The sequence below is a fragment of the Vulpes lagopus genome, chromosome 14, assembly GCF_018345385.1.
Source record: "Vulpes lagopus strain Blue_001 chromosome 14, ASM1834538v1, whole genome shotgun sequence".
Lineage (NCBI taxonomy): Eukaryota > Metazoa > Chordata > Mammalia > Carnivora > Canidae > Vulpes > Vulpes lagopus.
Genome location: NC_054837.1, coordinates 10,771,014 through 10,790,682, shown reverse-complemented (window position 1 = coordinate 10,790,682; position 19,669 = coordinate 10,771,014). Strand labels below are relative to the sequence as shown.

General features: G+C 57.6%; 1 protein-coding gene and 1 long non-coding RNA gene across 4 annotated transcripts in view; one reads left to right on the top strand and one right to left on the bottom strand.

Moving 5' to 3' along the window:
- The first annotated feature begins 380 nt into the window (after positions 1-380).
- On the top strand, positions 381-18,335 carry ADORA2A (adenosine A2a receptor). Of its 3 annotated transcripts, XM_041728590.1 has the most exons (4): positions 381-506; positions 8,973-9,548; positions 16,522-17,284; positions 17,458-18,335. In XM_041728590.1, the coding sequence occupies exons 2-4, from the start codon at positions 9,217-9,219 to the stop codon at positions 17,509-17,511; spliced, it is 1,149 nt and encodes a 382-aa protein (XP_041584524.1). In that variant the 5' UTR covers positions 381-506; positions 8,973-9,216; the 3' UTR covers positions 17,512-18,335. The 3 variants fall into 3 exon arrangements, with proteins under 3 accessions (XP_041584524.1, XP_041584522.1, XP_041584523.1); XM_041728588.1 differs by having other exon boundaries at positions 16,522-18,335; XM_041728589.1 differs by lacking the exon at positions 381-506 and adding an exon at positions 594-732 and having other exon boundaries at positions 16,522-18,335.
- LOC121475375 overlaps positions 9,416-19,669 on the bottom strand; it is a 53,282-nt gene continuing 43,028 nt past the window's right edge. Inside the window, exon 3 of the long non-coding RNA XR_005983736.1 lies at positions 9,416-14,739. This is a non-coding gene — a long non-coding RNA (uncharacterized LOC121475375). The remainder of the gene's footprint in view (positions 14,740-19,669) is intronic.

Below are 19,669 nucleotides of genomic sequence, written 5' to 3'. Positions count from 1 at the left end.
CACCCCCTGGAGGGGTCCCTCCGGCCGAAAGCCTGGAAGAGCCAGGGAAGGAGGCTGCGCTTGAGTTCAGGACCGGGGCCGGAGACTCGAGGAGCAGCTGGCCCCCGGCCCTTGCCGGATGACAGGGGGTCACGGGGATGACACGCAGGCAGCACCCCAGCTGGGCGGCGGCGGCAGGGGAAGGAGCAGAGCCCCGGGGGCAGCAGGGCGGCAGGCAGCCCCGTCCCCGCAGGAAAGGGAGCGCGGCGGGGGCGGGGGGCGGGACGAGGCGGCGGCCGTCGGCGCGCGGGGCGGCGCAGCAGGTGGCCACGCCGGGCCGGGCAGGGCTGCCGCGACGTCCCGCCCGCCTCCCCACCCGCGCGCTCGGGCCTCGGTTTCCCCGCTCGGCGGGGCGGGGCGGGGACAGAGGGCCCGGAGGCCGCCTGCAGGGGGCGCCCGTGAACGAGGCGGCCGGAGCCGAGCCCGAGCCGCGGCGGAGACAGCGGGAGCCGGCGCGCGAGCGGCAGGTCAGCCGGGGTCTCGGGGCCGGGATCCCGGGGGTCGGGCGGGCGGCCGGCGCCGTCGGAGGCTGCGGGCCGGGAGGGACGGGAGGCTCGGCCCCCCCGGGCGCCCCCCGCCCCGCCCTGTCTTCCCGCCACCGGGCCGGGGTCCGAGCTGCAGCCCGCGCGGGGACGGCGCGGCGCGCGCAGGGGCGACTCGGGCCGGGCGCCACGTCTTCAGCGGGGGCGGAAGGTGCGCGGGGGCGGCGGGAGGGCGGGGGGCGCGAGAGCCCGACGGCCCGGGCGGCGGGACCCGCAGGTGGCGCGGGGGACACCCGTCGGGCCGCCTGGGCGCCCCGGGCCGGCCCCTGGGCGCGGCCAACCTTCCGGACGCGCCCGGCGCGGCGGGTCGGACCCGGGCGAGGGCGGGCTGCGCAGGTGGGGCGGCGGGGGGCGGCGGGGCGCGGAGGGGCGCGGAGGGGCGCGGAGGGGCGCGGGCGGCCTTCCGGGGAGGGGGGGCGGGGCTCGGCATCCCCGTCCCGAAGCGTGGGGCGGCGAGGAGGGGAGTGAACGGCTGGGCCGGGGCGGGCGCGTCCCGGGACCGTGGTGGCGGGACCCGGACTTGGCGGGGCGGGGGGTGCCCGCCCCTGGCCGGGGCCGTCTGTCCGCCGGGCCGCCCCGAGCGGAGGTAGGAATGGCGGGAGTGGTGGCGGCCCTCGAGGGACTTGGGCGTCCATCCCGGAGGGTCAGGGAGGCGCCGCGGCCGGCGGAGCCCAGGTCCCTGCCTTCCCGGCACCGCTACGCCGCCTTAGACTTTAATTTCCCGGGCGGTAGAACGGGAGGAAGGGGAGGCGAGGCGGAGGCCGAGGGGAGGGGGAAGGAGGAGAGGCTGCAGAGCCTGGGCCTGGACGTCAGGCCGCCCCGGTGGCCGCGCTCCCTCCTTCACAGGCCCCTTTCCCCCCTGAGCTTGCCCCCGCCCCCCGACTCGGGCTGCCTGCACTGCCAGCCCCTGCACCCTCCAGAACACGCCCCCGCCCCACCGTGGCTGCCCCGCTTGTCCCCACCGTGGGGTGGGCCGAGGAGGCTGTTGCGGGGTCAGGGGCCCGCTCTTCCGTCCCGCGCTGGCCGCTTCGGAGGCTGTGGCCTGGCTGGGGGGCTCCGCCCTGTGCGCCAGCAGGTCGGCGACCCAGCTCCTTGCCGAGGCTTGTCTGCAGGTAGTGGTGTCAACACCTTCCTGCTCTGTCCTCGCCCTTCAGGGTCTCCCTGGCTCTCCCCGGTTCCGGTGTCCCTGGGGCCGCGGCCCCGCCGTCCCAGGCCCCTCAGTGCAGACCGGGCTCCGGCCTAGGCCAGCGTCTCGGTTCATAACCCCAGGGAAGCTGAGGGCAGCCCAGAGACGGGCAGCGGGCCACGGAAGGCCTTGGGCCAGCTCAGCCCTCAGGATGGTCTGCGAGGTGCAGGCCTCCCACACAGTGCTCCTGGCCCCTAGGAGCCCATAGCCCCGGGGGGCAATGGCTGACCTCAAGGGCAACCCAGTGACAGCAGATTTCGGAGCCCAAACCTGGGTTCTGGTCTTGCATCCTCGGCGCGCTCACGGTCTCGTGCAACAAGCATGATGGAGTGGCAGTGCTGGGCTGTGACGCGGAGGCCACAAGAGGTGGGCACGAGAGGGGCAGGTCAGAGCAGAGGACAGGTTGGTGTCCCTGCTTGAGCGGGGGGGGGGGACCCCAGGGGAGCTGCGGTCCTGGTGGCATGGGGGGACACTGCAGGGGATCCCTGCGGGCAGAGGAGCATGGAGACTGGAGCCAGCTTGGCAGCAAGCGCTTGGCTTCAGGGCAGCACCCCGGGTGACATCTCGCCTGTCTCACTCCTGAGCTCCGTCACCCCATGAGCTGGGACTGCGAGTCCGACCATCTTGTGGCCTTTGTCTCGTCTGTCGCCACTCAAACTGAACGCCAAGATGCACAGAGGGGAGCTAGGGAAGGTGCGCAGAGGGACGGCCACAGCATGAAGTTGTCAGGGGCCGCGGAGGACACCGCTGCAGTCAGGTGCTGAGCCAGCCAAAGGAACGAGTCCCACCCCCCGGGGAAGGGGTCTGTGCCGGGGGAAGCATCACAGCCACAGAAGGGAGGGGTGACTTCATCTTCCGGGGTTTGGATGCAGTAGTTGGGGTGCGGAGCCTGAGGGCAGTACCTGGAGGTCCGCACTGTGCCAGGTGGGGAAGGGAAGTGTGGAGCGGGGCTGCAGGGCAGGCGGAGGCCACCCGGGGCCTGGGGGCTCTAGGTGGTACATTAGTGGCAGAAGTCCCCCGCCCCTGCCTGCAGAATCATGAGAAGGGCCCCTGCGGCATGGGGTCCCCGGACTGTGCTGGAGATGGGAAAGTCTGCAGGAGGGGAATTCAGGGCTCCAGCTCTCTGGGGCCCCTCGGCCTTCTCCGACCGGGTCTGAGCCTCACACAGGCTGCAGTGTCTGCCCAGAGTCCCTCCCTGCGTCCCTCTTGCTTTCCCTGTCCTCCAAGGCCCGCCCCAAGGGCCCCCCTCTGGGAAACCATCCAGATTGCCGTGCGCCCAGACCCTCTTCTGCAGGACGGCAGGTCTCAGAAGCTGCTGGGCAGGGCCTGGCGTGTCTTCTGTGGCCCCCGCTTTGCTGCCCCCCCCCCAGCTCTGCCCTGGAAGAAGGGCTGCCTTCCTGTGCCAGCGAGGGTGGGCAGCACCAGCCTGGGGCCTCTCCTGCTGTGGGGGCTGGTGGTCTCTGCCTGGCTCCACCTCCTGCCCCTCGCGGCCTTTGCAAACCGTGAACCAGGTACAGGGGGCCGCGGGGTGCAACGGGGAGCAGTGGCGGAGCCGTGTGGCATCTGGTCCGGCCACAGGCCGTGCTGCCCTTGCTGGCCGAGGCTTCGCCCTCTCCCTTCAGCCTCCAGGGCTGCGTCATCACGCCTTCACCCCAGGGGCCCCAGGTGTGGGTCAGCCTCTCTCCCATCCTCAGTGGGGCCACCCTCCAAGGAGCTCCTGCCCTCCAACAGGCCAGAGCTCGGCCAGGACCCCACCAGGGCCATCTAGGACCCGCAGCCCCGCCCCCATGTTCCCTTCAGGCATCCTAGTGCCTGTCATCCCACCATCAGAGGGCTCTTTTGAGGGAAGCGTGTGTACCAAGCCTGTCCCAGGGTGCCATCTCGCAGGAGCCTCGTTACAAGGGTGAAGACCTGCTCAGGATCTCAGAGAGTATGGGATGGAGCAGGACTGGGAGCCCACCTGAGCTCCTTCTACCACAGATAGGCACCCAGCCCCTGGTGTGTGGGGTGACCTCTAGAAGGGGGGCTGTCAGATGAGGTGGCCATGAGGGGGTGAATCCTCAGGCTGGGAGGACGCAGACTCTCCCGGTGTCTGGCCTGGATGCATGGTGATGAGAGAGGGACTCCAGCCCTCCACAGGGAAAAAGGAGCTGGGGCAGGCCCTATGGCCCAGGAGCTGATGGGGAGGCTGTGGTAGGGGCCAGATTCAGTTCAGGGAGTAGTAGCGCTCTGCCACTTCCTGCCCACCTCCTGCCCCGGCTGAGAGCAGCAGCCTCCGGAGAGGTGGGGGGGGAGGGGACCACTGGGTGCCTGCCTGGCACTTAGGGCCCAGCCTGCCCCAGGTTCCCGAAGTTGTCCTGCAGGGAGAGGAGGGAGGGAAGAGGCACCAGTGCTTTGTGCTTGCTCGCCTGCAGGCACCACTGGAAGATGCTTGCCCCACTCCAATTGGTGGCTTTAGAGAGGGGCTTGGTGGGTTCCCAGGCCCTGGGGTTCTGGGAGGCTCATGCCCAGGCCTGGGCTACCCCAAAGAGCAGTCATGGCAGAGCCAGTGGAGGGCTTGTGGTTGAGAGCAGGAGCCCAGCTGCCTGTCCAGCTGTTGCTTCCTTGCTTGTTGCCCTCTCCACGCTGACTGCGCTCCTGGGACACCCGTGTCGGTACTTCGCCATCTACCTTCTCTGGATCTCCTCATGGACTTTGTGTCTTTGTGAAGCTGCTGTGCTAATTCCTCAGTGCTGATAATCCCTCAAACTCCCAGTTGTCTCCAACTGTGTGCACGCCTGAAGCGCATCATGTGGATTGTGTTCTCTCAGTCTCTTTATTTTTCATTTTGGGGGTTTTATATTATTTCTTGTTCACGTTCACCTGTTCTAGTTTCATTTCTGCCAGTCGAGTGATAAGTTCTCATTCTTGCTTGTGGACGTGGTTCCTTTTTTCATCTCTTTAAAGATCCTAAATGTCTTTGGAAAGCATTATTAGATTATTACCTTCCTCTCTTCCGAAATGAACGAATCTCCATATTTTGGGTGCTGTTGCTGATCTTTCTTAGCTTCAGTTTTTCTTCTGTGCTTTGAAATTGTGGTTTGCAGGGTCATCTTAAGTGGGAACTAAGGCCCTGGAGATGGGGAGTGACCGGCACAGCAGGGTAGCAGCTGGCTCTCAGCAGTCTCCTGGGGCAAGTCCTCCTTCAAGGTCCCCTGCTGTAGGCTCAGGACTCTTCTGGGGCCAGGCTCAGCAGCATGTGGCACAGAGTAGGTATTTGTGTAACATCTGCTATGAGGGAGGAATGGAAGAGGCTCAGGCCAGGGTCCTGGAGCCCAGGAATGGGCTGAGCATGGTTATGCCAGGTCCGAGTCCCTACACTGGGCCTGGTATGTTGCCCTGAGCAGCACCCAGGAGCAGAGGTACAGGGTCCTGCCTGAAGCAAGCAGGCCCCTCCATCCAGCAGGCTCTGGGGGGTACAGCCACCATCTGGGCAAGTGTACAGAAAGCCTCTACAAGGAGCCACAAGTGGGCCAGAAAATATGTGGGTTTTGATTAAATGGAGTTTCAGTTAAGGTGGCCAGGTCGGTGGGGGTGATGAGGAAGACCAGAAGAAGCAGCCGTTTTGAATCGACTGTAGGGAATCCTGCAGGGTTGTCCTTTCAAGGCTCATTGAGCACGTTCCCCAGCACGGGTCTCTAGTTTGTATGGGACAGCTTCTGCCCTCTGCCCTGTCCCCAACAAGGGATAATCGGAGGGAAATATTACATTATTAACATTTAATTTCCTTTCCTGGCTAGCAATAGATGACTCAAGAATTAATTAGATAGGGCCAACAGAGAGGGATAGGAAATTGCCAGATCCTGGCTCCGCCCCTGGCCCCCTCCCCTTGGGCCTCCAGACCTTCCTGTCACTCTAGGAGGCCTCTGAAGGGAGGGAAGCAGAGAAGGGCCAGAAGGCCCCAGGAAATCTTCCTGCTGCTGTGTTTTCCATGGGCATTTCCCTCAGCTCTATTCCACCCTTTCATGCTCTTGGTAAGGCTGGGAGAGGTCAAGGCTGGGAGAGGTCGTTAACCTCTTTAGGACTTAGCTTCCTCATCTGTAAAATGGGGCTCAAGGAGACAATGGGAACACATGACCCCACTGTTACCATGGCCTCATATATCGTGAACTCCCAGGTAGGCTGCACAAGCTGAGAGGGTCTGGAGTAGAGTCCTGGCATCTAGGGAGAGCACAGGGCCTGGTGGCTCCGCAGTGGCCAGAGCCCAGTGTCAACAAACTCTCTTGAGCTTTGTGTGCTAATTCCCATTTCTTGTTAGTGACACATTAGTAGCTTGAAACTGGCCATACTGGGAGCATTTCTACCATGGAAGTCTGGCAAAGGCCACAAGTTAGGGTGCCCCCACCTCCTGGGTGGATTTGTCCACCTATGGCTGAGAAGCTCCCAACCTTACCACGCAGCAGCTCCAGTAGGAGGCTGTTGAGCCTTCTTCCTGCCCTGTCACCTGGTGCCTTAGGCTGAACTGATGTTCTCTGCTTGGGGCTGGCACTCTGGTTTGACAGATGCCCAGATTGCCTATGGGACCAGGCCAGCCTCACCCCAAGATATGCTGGCAGCAGCTGGAAATGCCCACACATATGCTGTAGGAAGAGCAGATGGGGAGCCAGTGTGCAGAGGCAGCCTTTTAGGACCCAGCTGTCAGCAGCATTAGCTCCTTGGGGCAGGAGGATCTGTGACCAGGAGGATCCAATCCACTGTATCCAGGGAGATTGGGAAGGCACCCCAGGCATGGTGTACAGCAAGGTGGCTTTAGTTCAGTCAGGAAGAATGTTGGTACCAGGTGCTGTTCACCATGGGAGCCCATAGCGCCACGGTAGGGCGGCCCGAGGACTAGGGGTACGCAGACAGGTACCCGGGGCTGCCAGGAGAGCCTTACCAGACAGAGGGCTGGGTGAGGGCCCTTGAAAGCCCTTCCACTCCAGGCTTCCCGGCTCACAGAGTCAGCCTGACCTCATCAGGGCTCTGGGCAGGTAGGGCAGCCTGGCCTTAGCTCCACAGAAATGTGATGTGTATTTGGGTCAAGTGGACCACACTGGTGGTCCCATCTCATCTCTCCCAGGAAGAGCCCTCTGAATCTGGACAATGGTCTGGGACCAAGTCAGGCTTTTAGCCTCGGCTGATCTGATTGGCAGAGGCTGTGGCGCCTCTCAATGCAGATTTCCCTGGAGAGGCCAAAGTCTGGGTAAGAAGGGTGGCAGGTGATGGTGAAGAGGCTAGGAGGGCAGACGGCCCACTGAGAGGGGGAGGTGGGATTCCGGAGGCTTACTGGACCTGGCCTTACCCCCCTGGACAGTGGCTGCCGCTGCTACTGCTAGGCCTGGGCAGCCCCTAGGTGGCAGGCAGTCTTGGACCTGTCACTTCCCTTCTGCAGAATAAAACTAGACCCTGGACACACAGCTTCTGTGTTTGAGGGGTCCCTGGTGACTGCTGCTTTAGGCTGTAGGCCAGGGACACTCTATGGCCAGGGAAAATAGCAGGAGACTTGGTCTGGTCCTTCTCTGCCAGTGACAGGCTTTGTGTGCAGCTGGTTGGCAAGCACCCTGCATATGGAGGGGCTTGGGATTCATTCATGGTCCCTTGGTGGTGGGCCCCTGCCAGGCCTGGGAGAAGCCCATTGGATCTGCTGCAGGCTGCAAGAACTCTCCATTTCTCAGGGACTTTGCCACCTCTTCTCTGTCCTGTTCCCTGGTGTTGGGTGCTCCGTGTGAGCCTCCCGGTGGGCACAGGGAATAGCCCTCGGGCACAGTTCCAGCCTCTGGAGGCACACTGGAGTTAGAAGGAAACGTGGTGCTCCTCCCTTGCAGCCCCCTGTCTCCTCTTGCATGGGTGCAGGAGGAGCCTGGCCCTTGGAACATGACAAGGGATCATGAGTTCACCTTCTCCCAAGGGCACCAGCTCTGTCCGTTGTGTCCTGGAGGAGGGAAGGAGGACACAGTCTCCTGAGCCCACGTCTGGGCAGCTGAAAGGCAGCTTTGGGCCTCTTGTCCCCATGCAGGCAGCAGCTGCTGCCCATGTGTACCTGGAGCCCCATGAGGGCCCAGGACTGGAAGAGGGGGTGGATTTGGCATGAGGGGACACCATGAGGCAGCACGTGTGTGATGAGGTGGGAGCAGAGGCAGTGGGGGAGGCCCCCAAGCTGGTAATGGGAGATGGAACCCTGGGGGTTTGGACTGGGGGAGATCAAGACCTCAACTTCTGCTTGCGCTCCTGTAAGTGTAATTCCTTACAATTCTATAATGCCTGGACTCTGGGAGAGCCCTTTAGATCCGTTTATTTCCTGCTCATGGAATTGTGAGTGAGCTACAGTGGTCCCCAAAGGCTATCTGGGGTCCAGTCTCCCCATGGTATCAATGAAGAAACAGGCCTAGAAAATAACACTGCATCCTTGCCCGCAGTTGCCCAGCAAGCCCTGGCTGAGCACCCTGCTGTCTCTCCAGCACCACACTGAACTTGTCTGTCCTGTCATCAGCCAGGCAGAGGAACAGGTTGGGGGGCGGGTGCAGGAGAAGAGAGGGGGGGGGGGAGGTGAGGCCACTCCCCTGCCCAGACGTGCAATCAGCTGGCAGGGGCTGCTGAGGAGCGGGCTCCCTTTGTGCCTGTTCCTCCACTCAGCGTAGCATCACCGGCTAGGGCACGAGGGCTTACCTGCCGGCAGTGGGAGACAGCACCAGACGGGCCACCCCAGTCCTTCCAGAGCAGAACTCTAGGGGTCTCTGGGCCTCTCCTTAACCTAGCAGCTTAGGTAGGTACTGGCAGTTCCCAGGGAGAGCTCTTGGGGGATGGAGAGGACTGAGGTTGGTCAAGAGGGAAGGTAGGTGGGCCTGGGAGAGCCGAGCAGTGAGGGGGCCTTACTGGAAGGAACCTGGGGGTAGCAGTAAGCTCAGGGGCCCAGGAGAGTGGCAGGGCAGCCACCAAAGACTTAGGAAGCTGAGCATGGGGGGTGACACAAGCGATTTAAATTTAAAAGATTCCTGTGTCTCCTAGAAAACACAAGGGCTGAGGCTGTGTCCACGGCGGGAGGGCTGGGGCACCAAGGGTTGTTCTCTGGCTGATGCCTGGCCTGCAGGGTGGGCCTTGGTGACCGGCCCTGAGAGCTGCCCCTGGGATCTTCGACTTTGTTCCCTCTGCCTGTGGTCCAGCTCCTCACAAGGCTTCTCCCTTGGCAGGTGCCTCAGGGACTATGAAGCCGAGCTGAGCCAAGATGCTGCGAGAGCCCCTGAGGAGGGCCCAGTTTCTGGAGACTCAGACTTGGCAGTGAAAAAGCCCTTGGGGAGCCCCCGTCACAGGCAGGGGCGCTCTTGGCTCCTGTGAAGAAGGGGCTCAGGGGCCTGGGCAGGGCCAGCGGCACTGCAGCTATGGACCGTGAGCTGGCCCGGCCCGTGTCCTTGCTGACCCTGCCCCTCTGCAGCCATGTCCACCATGGGCTCTTGGGTGTACATCACGGTGGAGCTGGCCATCGCTGTGCTGGCCATCCTGGGCAATGTGCTGGTGTGCTGGGCTGTGTGGCTGAACAGCAACCTGCAGAACGTCACCAACTACTTCGTGGTGTCACTGGCAGCAGCCGACATTGCCGTGGGAGTCCTCGCGATCCCCTTCGCCATCACCATCAGCACAGGGTTCTGTGCTGCCTGCCACAACTGCCTCTTCTTTGCCTGCTTTGTCCTGGTCCTCACTCAGAGCTCCATCTTCAGCCTCCTGGCCATCGCCATTGACCGCTACATCGCCATCCGCATCCCACTCCGGTGAGCTGGGCAGTGGGGGTGATGGGTTGCCTGTTTCTCTTCCCGGCACGCCTCATGCTGGGGCTCGCATCTCTGAAAAGGCTGCCTGTGCCCAGCCAGGGTCAGGGTGAACCTGGGGACAGGATTTGGTCTTGGATGTCTGGGTGTTGAGCTGAGGAGGGGGCCCTGGGGCTCAGTCTGGGGCTGCCCGGGACTCGGTACACGGCCAGCAACCATGCCACTCCAGTCAATCCCTGTGGGCACAAGGCACCCCGGCCCTCCTCGGTCTTCCCCAGGCTGTGTGGTGGAGGCTGCTGCTTTGGCTGTTGGCAGATGTGTGTGGCCCAGGTCTGGGCGGTGCATCTGGGTCATTTTCTCACACAGCACGATGCCAGGGTGGGGCAGAGCACCACGGGAAACCACAGGCCCTCAGAGCTAGAAGCCCACGCGCCTGCCCACCTCCAGCTCCTCTGAGCCAGCTGCACAGTTTGCACATTAAAAAAAAAAAAAATGACCCAGAGAGGGGAAGTGACTTGGCCAAATGCCACAGTGAGTCACTTGAACCAATATGCAAATTTTGTGCTCCTCAGGTCAGCGAGTACTCATGGTCTTGGAGAGAGCCTGTGTGCTCAGCTAGTGGAAGGGGTTTTTACGGTGAATCTTTTGTGAAGTGATTTCAGCCCTGGATTGTGTAAATGAAAACTTTCCCTGAGGCTGAGTTCATTTAATGTGGCTGCCACCTACAGGGCCAGGGCAGACGGAAGCTAGGAAGTTACCTCCCTCCCCCAGAGTGTGTGTGGCAGGGAAACCTCCTGCCCCACCCCCTCGACCCTCCATCAGGAGCTGGGTTCCACAGCCTGGGTGGCTGCAGACCCTGAGGGAGGTCTCAGAGGACCAGGATACCTGGCTGTGAATTCTCCCAAACAGGTGCAGCACCTGCCTATGCAGCAGGCCTCAGCAGCCTCATGCTGGCCGAGTGCACCCCAGCTGAGAAGAGGAGCGGGCTCAATGAGGAATGGAACTTTAGAATGTCAAATGCAAGGAAGCCCTTAGAGGTCATTTCCTCTCATCTTCTGGATGGAAAAATGAGGCTCTGAGAAGGGAGCCAGCCCTCAGGGCCACACAAGTTGGCAGTACAGTTGGGACTGGGCCTGTGAAGAAATGTGGCCTGTCACCCACTGCAACTAGCCTTTGGAGAACGGGGTCACAGGGCGGCCCTGATCTCCCAGACCTGCACCAGGTGGCCACTCCTGTCACCTGAGCTCTAAATGGGAAGCAGGTACCCTCCTCATGCTGCTCAAATGAAGGAGGGAGCTCAGGCCCTGTGTGGCCCTACAGGATGCTCTAATCTCAGGAGAGCTTAGGACTCTTGTCCAAGAGGCGACTTTGGCCAGCCTCAATAGATGACTGGCCAAATAGTGCAGAGCAGAGTCCGGAGTCCAGGCTCATTGAAGGACAGCTCAGAACACAGGGTCCCAGATAGACAGAGAGCAGAGAATTGGTGTCTACGTTAGGCGCCAGGTTGAGCATCAACTGGGCCTGGACCAGCCCTGGTAGGAATGCTCAGTGGGGAAGCAGAGATGTCACTTTCACTTCCTTCCCTTTTTCAAAGGGCAACAGCATTCTAGGGAGAGATCAGGGCTCAATTGAAAGGGTCTTGGCTTCTTTTTCTTATTTCTCTGTGTTCTGAGAGTCAAGAGAATGATTCCTGATGTAGGAGTATGGGACATGTTGTGTGACCATAAAGTCAGCTGTCCCTCTCTGGGCCCACTTCCTCATCTATAGAGGGAAACAGGCTTCTCTGTCCTTCTGAGCTCACAAAGGTGTTGTGAGGGTCCAGCCAGCAAATGGGAGTGATGGGGCCCTGAGAAGGGAGGGTTGGTGGGGTGAAGCAGGTGGGGGATTCAGCTCTTTTATGAGCTGCTGGAGTTTCAGAGCTGGGTCCCTGATGGAGCCTGGACCTGCCCCCACCCCATCTGTATCCCCAGTTCCCACCATCTTCCAGAGCAGGACCTAGTTCCACCCAGACCCCCTGGCTGTTTGATTAAAGCTTGATAAAGCCTTGAAGGGTCAGCCTAGATCTCTTGGATCTGGGGTTTGTTGGGGATGGCGATGCTGCTGCTGCTTATCCTCCCCCTCAGGCAGAGCACTTCACAGTTGCCAGAGGATGTTAGTGCAGTTTCTCCTTTGATCCTCACAGCCTGGCATTGTGGCCAGGAGGATGTTATGACCCTTGTGTTACTCATGGGGAGGCCAGAGCCGGAGAAGGAAAAGTGTCTACTGAGTTGGGGGACTCCATGGCCCTTCACGAAGTTCCAGGCTCCCTTGCATCCCTCTACTTTTCTTATTTCTCAAGGGCCCTGCCCTGGGGAGGGCGAGGTGCATGAAGGTGCAAGGGGGGATGAAGTGAAGGCAAATGAGAACCCTGGCAGCTCTGGGGCCACTGCCTGATTCAGGCTGCTTGCTCCTGCCTCTCCCCCTGTCCCCTGCCAGCTAGAAATCTCCCCTCCTCTGCATAGTGTCTTCTACTCCGCTCAGTAGGTGCATTTGGCTGCTCTGAGGTGTCCATCCCCTGACTGCTCACCTCGATGTCTAACCCCAGGCCTGTATCACTCACCCTTCATTTCTATTTTTTTCCTTCTTTTCCTCCCTCCCTCCCTTCTTTTCCTTTCCTTGCTTTCTTTTCTTCCTTTCTCTTTCTCTTTCTCTTTTAATATTTATTCATTTGAATGAGAGGTTGAGAGAGCACAATCCAAGGGGGGGGCGGAGGGAGAGGGACAAGCAGACTCCCTGCTGAGGGGAGCCCAAAGTGGGGCTGGATCCCAGGACCCCAAGATCATGACCTGAGCTGAAGGCAGACACTTAACCAACTGAGCCATCCAGGTGCCCCTCTCTCTTTCTTTCGTTAAAGAATTCAGTTTCAGAAAAATCTATGCTCCTTCCCAAGTGCAGGGACTCTGGTGGACTATGGCAGGGCTTAATCAGGAAGCCAGTGAGAAGCAGCCTGGCCAGAGGCAGAGATGGGAACCCTCAACATCCCCAAAGAACAGACAGCCTAGGGTGAGAGACTCTCTTATCCTAGGAGACTTTTGTGCCCCTTGTCTCCTGCCTCTCACGTTAGCCACTGGTAAGCACTTGCTCTCCTTGGGAAACAGGCTGCATATGGAGCAGCAGTTAGTGCAAAGACCCAAGGTATATGTGGTGAATCACCCCATGGGGAAGAAAACAAGTACCCTGGCTCCTAAGAGAGGGCTCCCTGGAGGAGGTAATGCTGGATGAATCTTGCAGGATGGGTATGCGTAGGGGCAGGAGTTATAGGAGTAGGCCAAGCCTGGACAAAGGCCCCAAGTAAGGAATGAACATGTGTGCCCTGGGCCCGGGAGAGGTGAGACAGAAGACCAGGAGGTCAGGGAGGGTGTGAGGCTGGCTCAGGCCTGCCTGTGCCCAGGAGAGAGTTTGGGTTTCACCCCTGGGCCAGTGACTCTTCTTCAGTTCTTAGATCACTGACTCCTTTGCACAACTTAGGAAAGCTCCACCTTCTCTCAGTATAGGGAAAATGCACATGAAGCCTCACGTGGAGTTGTGGGTGGTATTCCTGGATCACAGAGTGAGCCCCACATGGGTAATGGGGATACCCCAGGAAGGGACAGCCTGTGAGCTAGGAGATGTAGGGAGGCAGAGGTACCTCCAAATGCGGTGAGCAGTGCTCTGGCACCCGCTCCCTGTGATGCCTCTAGGGTGCCCCGAATGCCAGAGTGTTGTGCTGGATGCCTTTGGCACCGCTTCCACTAGACACTCTATGTCTGGGGCCCAGGAGGCCAAAATGTGACTACCATCAGTCATAGACGCAGCCCAGGGGATGCCCCTCGGCCAGGCTGTGGCTTGGCTGTTGTTCTATTTGGGCCCTAATGCTGTTCCAGTTCCCTGGGGGCCTGGGTCCAGGGCTCTCAGCCTAAGGACTTTTCTTCTGAATAACAAAATTAATCTGTCTGATGTGTATCTGTGTGTTGGGGAGGGTTCTAAAATAAAGTATTACCTGCACATACTAAAACATAAAAAAAGAACAACAGGGTATATGGTGAAAAACTGTCCATTCTGTCCCCTGCCCTACCTTCAGTTCTCTTCCTGGAAGTCAGTGTTGGGAATCCTCTCAAGAGATATTCTTTGCACGCTTAGCCAAGTGCTATTAATGTGTTTGCTTCTGTCCCCACAGGGGGCTTTTGTTTTAAAATGCAGTGCCACACCTTCCCTCGTGGGCTTCCTGGTCTGTAAAAGCAGACAGTTGGACAGACCAGGGATTTTCAAACTGTCCTAGAAGCCTTTGGGCTGGGCCCTGCTGTCCCCACCAGCTCATTCATTCGGTGAATATTACAAGCTGCCTCCCTTCCTCACCAACTTACTTCTGTGATTTCCTGGGAATGCAGGCAAGACGGTCGGCTGCTGGCAGACAATTTGAAAATCTCTGAAACAGGTGGCTTCCAGGATCCTCTACAGCATCCTTGCAACTATTTGCTTCTGCTTGGTTGCCTCAAATGACAGGAAGCTCACTTTGCCCGAAACAGCCCATTTCTTATGTGAACAGCTGAGCTGAGAAGTTCTTGCTTAACGTCACTAACAACCCACCTCCCTGTAATCTCTACCCACCGATTTTACAATTCTGCCCTCATGGGACAGTGCTCACAGGCCCTGGATTCTTTGTCCCATTTTACAAATGAGGAAACTAAGGCTCAGAGATGCAGAGTGACAGCACATGACCAAACAGGAACACAGCAGCGCTGGAACTCAGGGAGGAATACGCTTTTCTCAGGAAAAACACCAGCATTAAAATAGTCTCCTATTCAATGAGATTATATAAATTATAATTTGTAGGGTACTTAAAAAAGTGCCTGGCACACAGCAAGTGCTCTGTAAATATTAAGTGTGGGGTGGGGGGAAGCCTGAGACTTTGTGTTTGAGGCTCCAGAATAGGAAACAGGGCAGCATAGGCTCTCTGTGGCTTGGTGGAAATAAGCAAGTCCAAGCCCCTTTGCAGGCATCCAAGGCCCTGCTAAATGGGGTTGAGGGCTCCTGGGAGTGGCCCTTCCCAGTTACTCTTTGGATTCAAAACTGACATAGATTCAGAATTGACACACTTACCCTGGCCCAGGGTGCTCCGGGCTCCTGAACTGTCCACCGCAAGTCCATTCCTCTCCTTAGGCTTCAGTTTTCCCACCTATAAAATGAGTTGGTTGGATTAGTTAAGAGGTCAGAGGCCACCAGATTTTTTTTTCTTAATTTGAATTTGTGGACAAAATGTAAACCATGGACAGTTTCACTGAGAAAATCAGCTCCCCAGCCCCTTCTGAGGCCTGGCAGCACTGAAGCTCACCCAGCCACTTGGGTAGGGAACTCCTCAAGATCATTCTCAGCCATGTCCTGAGGTGGCGGGAGCCTTCCAGGCAGGTGGCACCAGTGCCCGTGCCTCAGCAGCTCATGGCGGTGATGGAGAGCAGATCAGCCTCTGCCTCAGCGGCCATCCTCCTGGGGTGTGGGCCAGTGGTAGCGCCCCCCACCCTGGGGGCTGAGCGGCATCAGCCATCTCTTATACACGTAGTATGTGCCCTGCCAGCCTGCCTCACACATTTCTTACTTGTAGGCCCATGTTTGCCATCCATGCACTAGATAGTTTCTGTGGATGCTTCTGATTCTGGAATTAAATAAAGGGCATCCACTGTATGTCCTTTTCTCAATGCTGGCGATGCAGAGATGGATGTAGAAAAGCCCTGCCCTCAAGGGGCCCCTGACCTGAGGGGCCCAGATGGAGTAGGGATTAGCTGCACTTGGGTAGGGAACTTCTCAGGGAAAGATACCCAGCCTGAATGTGAAGGATGGGTAGGGTTTACCAGGTAAAGGGGAGGGCAGTCTGGTATTGCCCGAATCAAAACCATTAAGCAGATGGTCATCCCTCAGAGATGACCAAGGTCACCTTCTTCAATCAGGAAGATGATTTTTTGATTGCCTATTCTCTTTCTCTTTTTTTTGAGAGAGAGAGAGTGTGTATGCACGTGTGGGAGGGATATGGGGTAGGGGCAGAGGGAGAGGGCGAATCTTAAGCAGGGCTCGGTTTCACAACCCTGAGATTGTGACCTGAGAGAAAATCAAGAGTCCGGTGCCCAACTGACTGAGCCACCCAGGTGCCCCAGACTGCCCATTCTTTTTTTTTTTTGCCCATTCTTTTAATAAAGTCTATGCCGCCTTTTCTGTGGGCCTGGGTCCACTTCCTGGCTGGCAGATCTGGTCACACTCTGAGTCTGGGAATAAGTCTGGCTCTCTAGAGTCCTGAGTGGTTTCAGGCAGATTACTTTTCCTCTCCGGACCTCAGTCCCTCATGCAGTTCTTTCCTCTTGAATGTTAAGACTACTATATAAATGTTAAGACATACTGATCTCATGTCTCTCCAGAGAACTGTGAGTGAATTTGGAAGGGAGAGAGGGTATTTGGTTCCCGACCTCTACCTCTCCTTGGGGGCTTCTGGAGACCCTAAGTCAAGTGGGAAGAGCACGGAGTACAAGAGACATCAATCGTCTTCAAGTCTGATCTGGCTGGTTCTGCCCCCAGCCATTGAGTCATTCCTGACCCATTCCCATGCTAAGGAGAAATTTTCTAGCATCAACTGAGACCAACATGGAGGTGATAAGTACTCTCACTTATAAATTCCCTCAAACTGAATTAATTGAGTCCTAGGACTATTTGTAATACTATTCAGTAATCATCTGAATGTCTATGCAGCGGTTTCCTTTGCAGGGGGCCTGCTCTCCTGTTATCTCCTATGGGAAAAGGCAGGGCTTGGACCTCCACTGAACAGAGGAGGATACTGAGGCTCGGAGGCAGGAAGTGACCGGTCCAAGACCTAATAGCCAGGGAATGGGGGCTGGAGTGCTTCTCTGGGTTTCTGACTCTTGGCCCCTCCTAGCCTTGATTTTTCAGACCTTTGATGCTGGTCTCCTTTCCCCAGGTACAATGGCTTGGTGACTGGCACAAGGGCCAAGGGCATCATTGCGGTCTGCTGGGTGCTGTCGTTTGCCATTGGCTTGACTCCCATGCTGGGCTGGAACAACTGCGGTCAGCCAAAAGAGGGCAGAAACTACTCACAGGGCTGCGGGGAGGGCCAGGTGGCCTGTCTCTTTGAGGATGTGGTGCCCATGAACTACATGGTGTACTACAACTTCTTTGCTTTTGTCCTGGTGCCGCTGCTGCTCATGCTGGGTGTCTACTTGAGGATCTTCCTAGCAGCTCGGCGACAGCTGAAGCAGATGGAGAGCCAGCCTCTGCCTGGGGAGCGGGCTCGGTCCACGCTGCAGAAGGAGGTCCACGCTGCCAAGTCACTGGCCATCATTGTGGGGCTCTTCGCCCTCTGCTGGCTGCCCCTGCATATCATCAACTGCTTTACCTTCTTTTGCCCAGAGTGTAGCCATGCCCCACTCTGGCTCATGTACCTGACCATCGTCCTCTCCCACACCAATTCTGTTGTGAATCCCTTCATCTATGCCTACCGCATCCGTGAGTTTCGCCAGACCTTCCGCAAGATCATTCGCAGCCACGTCCTGAGGCGGCGGGAGCCCTTCAAGGCAGGTGGCACCAGTGCCCGTGCCTTGGCAGCTCATGGCAGTGATGGAGAGCAGATCAGCCTCCGCCTCAATGGCCATCCTCCTGGGGTGTGGGCCAATGGCAGCGCCCCCCATCCTGAGCGGCGGCCCAATGGCTACACCCTGGGGCTGGTGAGTGGAGGGATTGCCCCTGAGTCCCATGGCAACATGGGCCTCCCAGATGTGGAGCTCCTCAGTCATGAGCTCAAGGGAGCATGCCCAGAGTCCCCTGGCCTTGAAGGTCCCCTGGCCCAGGATGGAGCAGGAGTGTCCTGATGATCCACTCAGTTTGCCTCTTCCTACAGGAAGGAAATCTTTCTCTTTGGTGGATAAAACCAGTCACATTGGGAAAAGAATGAATGTGCCTGGAGACCCTTCTCGTGGCCAGTTCCCACTTTGGACTGAGAGGAGGGAGCCCTGGCTGGAGCAGCATGTGGCCTAGCAGGAAGGGTTTGGAGTCCAAGGAAGTGGACGTTTCACATCAGAAGGCCCAGCATCAGGTCAGGGCCACAGCACAGAGCATCTTGGCTGGGCAGGGCCTGGTCCCCCACTCTGGAAGCATCTAGAAGTACCATCCTGACGTGGCAGGGCAGGCTAACTGGCCCTGAGGCTGTGGGGGTGGCTCCAACAGGCCCCCTACCACACACACACAACACCCTCCCCAGACTTTTCAAGGATTCAGGAGCTGCTATGCCCAGAGGTGGCGTTTTTCATTTCTTTCTTTCTTTTTTCTCTTTTTTTTTTTCCAGGAGAAAATGTTAAACGTGAAGAATGCCTTTTTTTTTTTTTTTTTTTTTAATTATTTTCCTTCTCTGGTTGCCAGGTCTGTTGTCAGTCCTGCTGCTAACCTAGCTCCAGGAGTCAGCCCAGGGAGTCCCAGACAGCCCTGTCTGGCTACCATGAACTGCCACGCACTTCTTACACCGTCAGTCCCAGGGCCATCTCTTGGGGTCACAAAGCTGGGCTCAAGGACAGGGAGCTGTAATGGATTTGCTGCCAGACTGTGGGCTCAGGGGAGGAGATCGGGACTGGCTCACCATGCGGTGTGCCTGGGTAGCTCAGAGCTGCCCGGTCAGAGGCCCTTTCTAACTGCCTTTCCTTCCGAAGGGAATGTTTTTTTTTCTGAGATAAAATAAAAATGAGCCATGTTGTGTTTTAAGTTTGTCCAGTGAGAATGGTGTCTGAATTCCTTTCCGTATTCCATAGCCAGGCCTGGCAATGTAGATATGAGTGTGTATTACATGTGTGAAAAAGTATCTGCATCTGTGCATATAGACAGACACACCCTGCCTGATAGGGGGTGCCTCCACAGGTTCCCATCTTCTGAGGTAAAAGGCTGCCCAGGATGCACCAGAATCCAAATGTCCATGAGCAGCCCCCAGACCTGTGTTCCTGTGAGAGGGGGTTGTGGGAAGATGGGCTCTTCCCAGCTGTTCTCCCTCCAGAGGCCATGACCCCCCCCACAGACCTAGCCATTCCTGCAGTGTGGGGCGTGGCTCCTCCCTTCCTCATTGCTTCCTAAAGCCCCCTGGGAGGAGTGCCCTACTTTCCCCATGCCCTGCTCCACCCCTTAGCTAATAAGAGGGCACAGAGAGATCTGGAAAGAAATATAGGTGAGGATTCAACTGCCTTTCCCTTCCCCTCTTGTTGGGAAAGTTATCCCAACTCCTGCTCCCAACCAACAAAGAAACCTATAAGGAATGGGTGTTTCCTACTCTGAAGCCTGTCTCTGGGGCCATGTCAGCTTTCCATGTTGGACAAGTTTGAAGCCTAGGGGGAAGTTAGCAACCTGTCGCAGCCTGAGGGCCAGTCTGGTCTCAAGTCTCATAGGCATACTCGGGCAGGGAGGGGGAAGGGGCGTTTGAACTTCACAGGTAATCCTCACAGAGCCCTGGGAGCCCCATTTTACAGATGACTAAACAATCTCTTTTGAACAGAAAGGTTAAGTAGTTGTCCCAGGTCACATAGCTAGTAAGTGACAAAAATAAATTTAAAACACAGGTCTGGAGACCCCTGGGTGGCTCAGTGGTTGAACATCTGCCTTCAGCTCAGGATGTGATCCCGGTGTCCTGGGATTGAGTTCCATATTGGGCTCTCCAGAGGGAGCCTGCTTCTCCCTCTGCCTATGTCTCTGCCTCTCTCTCTGTGTCTCTCATGAATAAATAAATAAAATCTTTTTTTTTTTTTTAAGATGCATTATTCTTAAACACACACACACACACACACACACACACACAACCCAGGTCTAACTACAAAAGTCATGCTCTCATGATGAACTGTTTCAATCAAACCAAAGAATATGAAATAATACTAGGCCCCTACCACTCTGGTCAAGAAATGAACGATTACAAATACAGTGAAAACATGTAACCCCTCCCCATAATATTACCCTGCTTCCTATACCTGGAAACAACCACTTTCCTAGGATTTCATTTGGTTCCACTGCAAATCTTTATACTTTTACTACACAGATGCAGATGTGAGTATTTCTAAGCCAACACACATTTGCTTTAGCTA

Bases quoted from the DNA above. Each gene is read 5' to 3' on its own strand.
- ADORA2A (XM_041728588.1), top strand. From the start codon at position 9,217: ATGTCCACCATGGGCTCTTGGGTGTACATCACGGTGGAGCTGGCCATC. The intron at 9,549-16,521 runs GTGAGCTGGGCA...TCCTTTCCCCAG, and splicing joins GCCATCCGCATCCCACTCCG to GTACAATGGCTTGGTGACTG.